The sequence below is a fragment of the Halichoeres trimaculatus genome, unplaced genomic scaffold, assembly GCF_033239565.1.
Source record: "Halichoeres trimaculatus isolate MK-OKI-2021-1 unplaced genomic scaffold, fHalTri1.1 fHalTri1_scaffold_24, whole genome shotgun sequence".
In the NCBI taxonomy this organism is placed as follows: domain Eukaryota; kingdom Metazoa; phylum Chordata; class Actinopteri; order Labriformes; family Labridae; genus Halichoeres; species Halichoeres trimaculatus.
Genome location: NW_027437202.1, coordinates 4,993,306 through 5,003,468, shown reverse-complemented (window position 1 = coordinate 5,003,468; position 10,163 = coordinate 4,993,306). Strand labels below are relative to the sequence as shown.

At 44.6% G+C, this 10,163-nt stretch overlaps 2 protein-coding genes across 2 annotated transcripts; both read left to right on the top strand.

Annotated features, from left to right (window-relative positions):
• The first annotated feature begins 1,548 nt into the window (after nucleotides 1-1,548).
• On the top strand, nucleotides 1,549-4,845 carry lancl1 (LanC antibiotic synthetase component C-like 1 (bacterial)). Its single transcript, XM_074664504.1, has 10 exons — nucleotides 1,549-1,603; nucleotides 1,884-2,002; nucleotides 2,082-2,199; nucleotides 2,331-2,541; nucleotides 2,644-2,791; nucleotides 2,923-3,069; nucleotides 3,161-3,343; nucleotides 3,499-3,675; nucleotides 4,133-4,205; nucleotides 4,300-4,845. Exons 2-10 carry the CDS (start codon nucleotides 1,916-1,918, stop codon nucleotides 4,374-4,376), a joined length of 1,221 nt encoding a protein of 406 aa, XP_074520605.1. The 5' UTR covers nucleotides 1,549-1,603; nucleotides 1,884-1,915; the 3' UTR covers nucleotides 4,377-4,845.
• Nucleotides 4,846-5,049: 204 nt separating this feature from the next.
• Nucleotides 5,050-9,785, top strand: mylz3 (myosin, light polypeptide 3, skeletal muscle). Its single transcript, XM_074664505.1, has 6 exons — nucleotides 5,050-6,830; nucleotides 7,223-7,250; nucleotides 8,450-8,593; nucleotides 8,792-8,962; nucleotides 9,083-9,160; nucleotides 9,238-9,785. Exons 1-6 carry the CDS (start codon nucleotides 6,828-6,830, stop codon nucleotides 9,264-9,266), a joined length of 453 nt encoding a protein of 150 aa, XP_074520606.1. The 5' UTR covers nucleotides 5,050-6,827; the 3' UTR covers nucleotides 9,267-9,785.
• The last annotated feature ends 378 nt before the right edge of the window (nucleotides 9,786-10,163 follow it).

Sequence of the window (10,163 nt, the reverse complement as noted above, 5' to 3'; positions counted from 1 at the left end):
ACAAGGTTACACCTGTCATCAACATGCAGCGCTTCAAATGAAAACCCTGCACATAAGCAAGTCAAACTTTTGCTTCTTGAAGTCAGGATTATTGTTGCAGAGTGCACACTTCAAGGTTAGAGAAACTTCCACGTCCTCTTTAGAGTCGGCAGTAAAGAAAAGTGTTATTTGAATCATAGTTTCTGCCTGTGGGCATGGCTTTTGGAATGCTTAATGAATGAAACAGACCAAGGCCAAATGACTACACTGCTTCCACAATGAGTTCCTTAATTGAATTGCTCACACGTTTATTTTTAGAAATATAGATCATATATTTTTAGAAAAACAGAAATACTCCTCACTTCTTTTCCTCTATCTAAACTTTCCACATATCACATGAACATTTCTCAAAATATGCATGGAAAAGCTTTAATTAGACTTCACACACAGATTTCTTTGACGTTCTGCAGTGTCGGAAGTCTTTAAAGATTAATACAGCATCTCAAGCTTTTATCCCTCCATCCACAAAAGGTTGTTTTCATGATAACATGGCTGTAATCACGCAGGAACCCTTTTGTAATGAAACTAACATATTTAGTCCAAAGCCGACTTTAATTAGGACTCTGTTTTGATGATTTTTCAAAGTGAGAAGCAGAAAGGCTTCAGAGAGCAGAGAGAATCAGAATGAAACACGGGGAAACAGAAAGAAGAGGAAGCAATTGGAGGCACATTAACAGAAAGAGAACAGTAATCAAAGCCTTTTTGAGGACGTATCCCATTGCACTCTGCTTTTTGAATGTGAGATGTCTTGCTGCCACAATAACGTTTCTCTCTATTGAGCCGTTCGCAGGGCAGAACAGAACAGAACAGTCAAAAAAAAGGGGAGATTACAGAGTTGCTGCGGCTCTCATCTGTGCTCTAAGTGAGAATGTGGAACACCAGCAGAGAGACGCGACAGCGTGCCAATCAATACCAGCACTGCGTTCTTCATGACTGCACCAATTATCATCACTATCCACTGGAATGGTGCTCTGTCTCAGGCTCAGAAGGTCAGGGAAAGATTGGTGACACATGTTGTTTCCATGGAACGAGTGTGTATAATTTATCCTTCACCCTGCCATTCTGAATTTACGCTTGTTTATTTGTTTACAAGTCATTATCATTATAACTGGCGGCCCTGGAAGCGTTCATGTTTACTGGCTAATGTCTAAGATTAGAGATTGGACTGTGTCTACCTCTGTGTCAAATGATTCTAAATGATGCCAGAACATTTCTCTCTTGCTAAACATTTACATAAATAATAATTTAAAAAAAAAATGTGGTTAAAAGATGCACATAAACCAGACATTAATTAAAGGAGCACAACCTTAGAAATACCAGTTTCGTCCATTTAATATGAATATAAGATATTTATTTATTTATTACGGCTTAATTTTTCGACTAGGTGCTATTTTAACTGATTTTAAGTCGACTTTTTAATTCTCCCTACTAAATTAAATGAGCTTTCGGAGCTGTAGTAGTACCCTCGAAGCAGCAGGGGCAGTAGCGTGCTTGCTAACGCTACCACTTCCATAGGTTCACCCACCGACGAAGAATTAGCAACAACATTGCAGCTTTCGTGTAGGTAGGTGTGTTTACATGTACAGTCTTGTCCATACTGTTTATATTTTATGTTAAATTAATATTTTAACGGTGTAAATTATCGTTTAACGTCACTGTGTGCACCAACGGTCGCTAGCCGTTAGCATTAGCGCAGCAGCTAAGCTGCTACAACGAGCTAAAGCCGTTATTTTAAATGAGGGGGCGTGTTCCATGCATCTAAAACAGTGTTATAACATCGATCACACGCTTTATTCCCCCTCTTTCTGCTTCATACACCTTCTGCGTGTTTCTGTGTGACTCAGATTACACGCAGTGCAGCGTCAAAGCTGAGAAAATGGACACAAGAGCCCTGAAGAACCCTTATCACGACTATGATGGGAACCCTGCGTCCACACAGGCTCTGTTTGACAGTCAAGGAAAGGTAACGCATGAGAAATACTACAAGTGAATCATAAATAAGTCGTGCATTTTTCAGAATCTTGATGTTTCTGCATCTTTAGCTCTCTCCAGAGTTTGCTCAACGGATCAGCAGCAAGGTCAGTGAGCTTCTGGCTGTTATGGAAAATGGACTGAAGTCTGCTGACCCGAGAGATTGCACCAGTTACACCGGCTGGGCAGGTGATGACACCACTGAGTATGACCTTATAAGATCTGATATAAGTGACAGCACATAGGCTTATGCAAGGAGTGAGGCTGCACACATAACTGTGGCACTTTCTGATGTTTAAACAGACTTTATCACCCAACAGGCATAGCTGTGCTCTACCTGCACCTCCACAGCACCTTTGGGGAGCCCTCCTTCCTTCACAGAGCTCTGGAGCACGTCAGCCACAGCCTGAAGTGTCTGACTAGACGTCATGATGTCACCTTCCTGTGTGGGGATGCAGGGCCTCTGGCTGTGGCTGCTGTGGTCTTCTATCGCCTGCAGAGGGTACAAGAGAGTGATGATTGCTTAAACAGGTCAGTTTCAGATATTTTCTTTATTTTCAAAGCCTAATCTCATTAGATTTCTAAAGTTTGTGACCTTGTTCTTTCTTGTTTTCTGCGTCACTGCTCACCCAGACTGCTGCAGCTTCACCCCAATGTCGTGAGAGGTTCAGGCGGGCTCCCTGACGAGATGCTGTACGGGAGGATGGGTTATCTTTACTCCCTCGTCTTTATTAACCAGCAGATGGGGCAGGGCAAGATTCCACTGCAGTACATCCAGCAGGTGGGATAAATCACATTTTCAACACAAAACTCATTTTTTAAGGTTTGTGACTGGGCTACATGTTTTGATTCCTTCCAGCTGTACTAATTGGATAGTTCTTGAGGTCAGATTTGTGATCTGTCCCTCCTCAGATCAGCGAGGCCGTGCTGGCGTCTGGGGAAAACCTCAGCAAGCGGCTCAGGGTCCAGAACCAGAGCCCACTGATGTATGAGTGGTATCAGGAGCACTATGTTGGGGCTGCACACGGTCTGGCTGGGATCTACTACTTCCTCATGCAGGTGAAATCAGACTCGTTTTGCAAAGTCAAACATCAGGCCACTGACTTATAGTCATTTAATTTTGCAACATGCTTCATCGTCCTCCTCACAGCCAGGTTTCGTCCACGCAGAGGACTTGGTGCACATGCTGGTGAGGCCCAGCGTCGACCACGTCTGCCGCCTCAAGTTCCCCTCTGGGAACTACCCCCCCTGCATCGGGGACGACAGGGACCTGCTGGTGCACTGGTGCCACGGATCCCCTGGGGTGATCTACATGCTGCTGCAGGCACACAAGGTAGAAGACGACTCCTTTGCCTGGGCTCTTATTTAGAGTCACAGTGCCATCTTGTGGTGAAATTTTGTACCTGTGCTTGAAATTCCAAAGAGATTTTAATGAATTTAAAATGAAAAAATATTTGCCTTTCAATCCACTCCCCTCTGCATCTTCAGGTCTTTGGAGAAGCTCAGTACCTGTATGACGCTTTGCAGTGTGGAGAGGTGATCTGGCATTACGGCTTGCTGAAAAAAGGGTACGGTTTGTGTCACGGTGCAGCAGGAAACGCCTACGCCTTCCTGGCTCTGTATCGGCACACACAGGACCCCAAACACCTCTACAGAGCCTGCATGGTGAGAGTGACCCCATCATGTTATACATGCAGTTTATGATTCCAATAGGTTGTTAAAGATATGTTTTTCTTTTAGCCACAGCTGCGTTTGTCTCTTCTCAAACTTGAATCATAACTGATCGCAGACACAGAAGCCAGCAGAGCAGCTTCTCTTTGGATCCACTCCAGGTGGCCCTGGTCCCACATGTACCATCATTAATATGAATCTATTCATAGCGGGTGGAAGCAGACTCCTCAGATGCCTCGCCTGAGCTCTGTTACCCAGCATCAGAGCGACATTGTGGTCCTAATGTGAGACCTCGACAGATGCTCGGATTTCACCGAGCCGAGCGCAATTTTTATCCGTTGTTGACATTGCTCTGGGTCCTCCTGAGACGGCTTAAATAAAGTTCAGTGTTGTGATAGACAGAGATGTTATTATGAAACAACCTTTCTCTGGTCTCTTTGTGTTTCTGCAGTTTGCAGACTGGTGCATGAACTACGGCAGACATGGATGCAGAACACCAGACACCCCGTACTCTCTTTTTGAAGGTAACATGTCAAACCTGTGTATGATTTAAGACTCTTACAGATGCCAAGATGCAGTCACTTGCGTAGTTATGCACACTTTTTAATTTGACTACAGGCATGGCGGGCACCATCTACTTCCTGGTTGACCTCCTGCAGCCGATGAAAGCGAGGTTCCCGGCTTTTGAGGTGTAAGAACCTCATCCCAGGTAGCCGTCCAACACACACACACACTGCACGATTGTTACAAGAAGACGACAAGAGGAAAATCTGGGGACTTTGACTCTGGCTTTGGATGATGTGCCATATTCCTCGTCTCTGTTCTGCACCTTCACACGTTATTAACTGGATAAATCCTGCCATCACATGTTGACTAGTTCCGAGTATTTCAAGAATGGGAGCTGATCTAGCTTTTGTGTTTCTATCTAACTCCAGCTGCCGCCTGGCTTGTGACGTTTATTCAGATTCAAACAAAAAAAAAAAAACCTTTTAATTGTAGTTTAAAGCTCTCTTAGTTTCTGAAAAGTTTAAATATGTGTGACTTTATTGAATGGGCACTTTTGTTGTGTTTTCTTTATTGGAAAGGTCAACAGCAAGGCTTTAAACAATGCACTAAAAATACTACAGCACAAGCTCTGTCATGTGTGAAGGGATTAACCCTCTGAGTGTAAACTGTGGCGCGTCCTTTGCACTGTCTGAGCAATAAATCATGAGTCTTTGTACAGCTGTTGCTCTTGTTTTGGTGTTTGTGTGCAGTTACACTGATGAGCCACACGAGGGCGACATAGATCTGGAAACTTGTGGATGAAATCTGGCATCTATTGGGGGAATTAGTCACATTTGGTTGGCAAGGAGGGAAAGTATTATGTTGAAACTTTGGAAATAAGTGAAAAGAAGATTTGACGGTAAAATTGAGGCAGAAAATTCTTTAGAGTTCATTAAGATTTGTTGTGTGACTGAAGTTCTCATTTGTTACAAACAAAGCACATTTCTTTCCTCTATCTTGCAACGGATGCCAGATATTACACCATCAAGTGACTCAAAATCCGCCGTCCAATCCTCCACGGGCCACTTGGCTCAAGCGCTCTGGTCTCCATTCCAAATAAGGCTCACGTAACCCCCTCTGAAAACCAAGCAGCGACACAATGCCGCAGCTCTTTTTTAAGCCCCTGACCCATGCTTCTTTATGACCTGACGCCAGCTTGGGTTTTATTTTTTTCTGTGCAAACGCCACAGAGATGTCAGAGAGGGGTGGTGCTACTGTAGCGGGGTCTTGAGGAGCAGGAGCGTTCAATTTCTCCACCCCCATCTCCCAGCGTAGGAGAAACCCAACACCTCAGGCAGGAATGGGGGTAAAAATAGAGCTTTGGCCTCTGGGGTGTGGTCTCCAGTCTCACAAATGTCCTCCAGAGCTTTACCTCTGTGTTCAGACACCACTGCTGTGTGTTACAAAGCTGATGACAAGATAGACTGAGCCTTGGACGCCTGTAACAGCAGCTATTCACGCTGCAGGGGGATTATATAATCCTGTACACAGTGTCTCTGTGTGGATCTGCCTCCTCTCAGCTGTGACTTTCCATCAATTTGAGAAAAAGCTTTAAAAATGTAAAACTGCTAAAGTGTTCACATACTGTACATGGAGCTGCAATGAGAGGCTTGTGGGTGACTGCGGTGCATTTCTGCAGCTCAAGGGATTGTGCAAGATTTTTGCATGCAGATTAAAAGATCTGACATGAAAGTCGAAGTGAATGGTGCAAACACTCCTCATGTAAGACGACAAAGCAGCAGTTAGCGAACAACCTGGCTGGTGTTGTCGCCCTCTTTTAACTTGTACGTCTTTAATAATACACCCTTTATTCACGCTGCTATCAGCACCATGGAGAGCTCTGATGGAGATGGAAAGGTTAGTGAAGCAGCGCCGTGCTCAGGTCATTAAACCTCTATTGAGTCCTAAATCCTGCACAATATGACACATTATAATGATTTTCTACCCCCTCTTTAACTCTCTTTCACTCAGCTGCGTATTGACACAGAAGACACTTCAGCTGATTTATCCCACGCATGAAGAAGAATTTAGAACTTTGGACTAGTTTGTGGACTTTTCAGTCACCTGCCTGATCGGAAGCAGCTTTCAGGCTGTTTTTGCGCCGCTGTTATTTCACCATAAGAGGAGCAGCAGTGTTTAAAAATACCAGCTTGAAAATGATCTCTCAGGAGCCAGACCCCCTCTCATGAAAGCTGAGTTTCTGCTTTTTCCCCTCTACTTCAACCATGCACCGCCGTCCTAAAGAGGAATCTTTAAAACTCAGCCAATTAGTCGTTTCCTTAACACTGAAGAGTCAAAATGAGTGTTAAATCTTCAGACTGAACTCTCAGAGTCTTGACACAGTTATTCCTCCGTCTAAATTTAGCCCCGTCCCCTTCTAAAGGCCTACTCCCCCAGCTCCGAGGGCGCAGCTCTCCTTTCCGTTTGCCCTAAGAAAGTTAAAGATGTTCCAACGTGTCATCTGATCCGCTTCATTAGCATACGTGACATCACATGAGCGGGATAAATAAGAAGGGGGCTCCAACCATGGCTCAGGACCACTCTGTCTCGGGAGTCCAGCTTCTCTTCTCCTTTCTTTCCTCCAGCGCCAACTCTCCAAAATGGTGTGTACTAAGTTGTGTTTTTCTGGACGATGGAGTTACTTTTTTGTTTTTTATATTTTTGGCTTCAAGGGACGATGTTTGGGGCAAATATCTGGATATGAATCTCAATATCTGCCTTTTGTTGGCATCACTGAAATCAACTAGGGATTAAAACATAAATTCATCAGTATCTTGTGACCCTGCTGTCTCTGCAGCCTCATGTAAAAACAGAAACTTGTCCTAATGTTGCATTAAATTCATGCTATAAATTCAGATTTGTACAAAAACTTTTAGGAGATGTTAAGAAGTTTTGCAGACTCATGTGTTTTTTATTAACTTTAATTGTTTCTGTGTTCGTAAACTCACTTTGTTTCCCTGTTTGTGTGTTTTCTGCGTGTTTTCCCACGTGACAGACTGAGTTCTCAGCGGACCAGATCGAGGGTAAGTAGAGAAACTTCATAATCAGCTGTAATCTCCTTCAATTATCTCAGCACGTCAAGAATCCCTTTCTCTTGCCATCACGCTGCGTGACATTAACGCCCTTTTTTCCAGCAAGAAACTCGACTCTCCGACCATCAGATCAGAGTTTAACCTTTAGTCCAAATTACCCGCTAAAAGGTGGAAGCAGGGATGAAGATAGCTCCAGACTCAAGATCCCGCCGCCCCTCGAACATGCCGTGCTGCAGTCTTGTGCAGCTGTTGTGAAGGATTTGAGAAATGTCTATTCTAAGCCGACCTAGCCTTGTCTTGCAGGACTTGTGGAGCTGAGGTGTAAATTGTGAGGTCAAGGTTTAAGATGCAGGAGGAATCCAGGTTGTAATCCTTTAGTTTCAGTGCCAGGGTTTTTGTTTGATGCTGAAAGACACGTCCTCTGAGATGTAAGGATATCTTCTTGTGATGCTTTAATCTGGCGTGTTAAGAGTTGCAGCAGGTGAAGTTTTTCTGTAGTTTGTTTGGAAAATAAGCCTCAGTTTGGCCTCCAAAAATGGAGACCTCCTCCTCATCCTTCGAAAGTGACACGTGTCACATACAGTCTACAGTGAGGACCTGGTTTGGATTACATCACGGTCAGCATTCTTATGTTTAACTCGAGCAGGGCCAGGGTGTCATGCCTCTATATGGCAGGGGTTACTCCGCCCGAGGTGTATCATCTTGCACCCTTAAATTCCTCAGCAATGCAATACACCTGCTCCTGCTGTTCGGAAGCCACACCAGAGCATTAATCCATCAAAAAGGTCACTTTGAGTGGGCTCCCTGCTGGGATACAGAGAGCCTTGTTCAGGCCCCAGTCGCTACCTTCCTCTTCGCTGCTGCTTGGGTTCAGCTGTCGCCCTCAGTGAGCCGGGAACAATGACAGAAGTATGTGGCTTCTGCAGACTCTGATCCTGCAGCACATGGCTTTCTTAGCTGACTGAAATCCCTGATATAGAAAGAGTATAAAACCCAAAGGAGGCCTGAAATACTTGTGTCAAAGCTGATGCCAAATATAACTTCTTGATGGCAACATGAAAGGGATTCTTGTCAATCCAGCTGGAACTGTAGAGTAGTCTTTTCCCAAACATGATCTCTAGATTTCTCCAGATTTCTTGCAAAAGCTAAAAAACTTTTCCTCTTCTTCTTCTTGTTCTCTTTCCAACCAGACTTCAAGGAGGCTTTCGGTCTCTTCGACAGAGTTGGTGACAGCCAGGTGGCCTACAACCAGGTGGCTGACATCATGCGCGCTCTGGGCCAGAACCCCACCAACAAGGACGTTACTAAGATTCTGGGCAACCCAACCGCTGATGGTAAGACCACCCAGAAAAACCAAACAGTAGGATGATAATAAGCTGTAGAAAAAAAAAACAAAAACAAAGAAAAACAAAGTAGCACAATCAGGGCCAGACAAGTCAGAATATTCCCAGGTTAATTGCTTTAGAACAAGCAAGACAAGAAAAAGAAGAAAGAGTTTGTGTTGAAAGCATTCGTCTCGTTTCGTTCAACAGACATGGCCAACAAGAGGCTCAACTTTGACGCTTTCCTGCCCATGTTGAAGGAAGTCGACGCCCTCCCCAAGGGTACCTACGATGACTACGTTGAGGGTCTGCGCGTCTTCGACAAGGAGGGCAACGGCACAGTCATGGGCGCTGAGCTGCGCATCGTGCTGTCCACCCTGGGTGAGTCTCAAGTCACCTTCCCCAAATATAGAGGCGCACAAATATAGCCTGCTTAGCATTTGGAGCATGCTAGCATGTGGGTGAAATCGACTCCTGACATGGATACTTGTGAATCCACAGGAGAGAAGATGACTGAGCCTGAGATTGATGCCCTCATGGCCGGCCAGGAGGATGAGAACGGCAGTGTGCACTATGAGGGTAAGTTTCCTTTCCTTTCAATTCTTTCTCTTCTCTTTGTAAGGAAACATCAAGCTAACTCCTCTTCTCATCTCCAGCTTTCGTCAAGCACATCATGTCTGTGTAAGAGGCCAGCAGCAGGAGTGCTGAAGAAACTGTAGCTCACCTACAGACAGCCGACAGTGTTCAGGACATCTACACTGTTGTCAAAGACCAACAAGGAAAGACAAGGACTTTGTACAAGGGATGTTGACGCAAACCCATCTTGTTGTTTTTATTTGTTTTCCTTTCCATTCGTCTCACACCCTCCTCTATCTCGGGACATCGCCATCTCTCTAATGTAGACCTCCCCATCACTCGGCCTCAACTCCCCCCCGGGGCACGTCTCCACTTGCCGCGTGAGGTGAGGAACGGGGGAGAAGGGGTGACCGCTCATCAAGTGAGGGTAGATCCCTAACCTTCCCACCGCCACCTCATTCAGTCACGCCATCACTGGCCCAGCAATGCCAAAGGTGCTGGAGAAAGTTTGTGGATGGACTGCCAAAGTCTCCCAGTTCCCTGAAAAGTTTTATTTATTGTCACTCTGTTCATGTCAGAATAAACTTTTCCAACGTACATCCCATCAGAGTTGATTCTTGATCTCTCATTGCTGCAGAAATAAATGAATACAGACACAATATACCATATGAGAAAGCTCCTGTGAGGAGTTTTTGATTTCTTATGAATTACCAAAATTCATCATCTCCATTATGTATACAATTAGTACATGCTTCAGCTCGATAGTTGACCTCTTATTTTGTAATTTGATCTACTTCTGTTGATCTACTTTGTTGCTACGTCAGCTGAAACTGCAAAAGTACAGTGTGTAGCTTTTCAAGAGTCACATTTGGATTACCTGTGGGAGGAATTGTGACATGCACAAGACCTTTCTCACCTCACCAGGTTGTAATGTTGAAAGAGGCTGCCATCTTGTGGTGTATTGATGTCATTACAAGACAACCTGTTCCTATCAATAAAAGCCAAG

Bases quoted from the DNA above. Each gene is read 5' to 3' on its own strand.
- mylz3 (XM_074664505.1), top strand. The intron at 8,594-8,791 runs GTAAGACCACCC...TTCGTTCAACAG, and splicing joins GGGCAACCCAACCGCTGATG to ACATGGCCAACAAGAGGCTC. The intron at 8,963-9,082 runs GTGAGTCTCAAG...GTGAATCCACAG, and splicing joins CATCGTGCTGTCCACCCTGG to GAGAGAAGATGACTGAGCCT.
- lancl1 (XM_074664504.1), top strand. From the start codon at position 1,916: ATGGACACAAGAGCCCTGAAGAACCCTTATCACGACTATGATGGGAAC. The intron at 2,542-2,643 runs GTCAGTTTCAGA...CTGCTCACCCAG, and splicing joins AGTGATGATTGCTTAAACAG to ACTGCTGCAGCTTCACCCCA. The intron at 2,792-2,922 runs GTGGGATAAATC...GTCCCTCCTCAG, and splicing joins CACTGCAGTACATCCAGCAG to ATCAGCGAGGCCGTGCTGGC.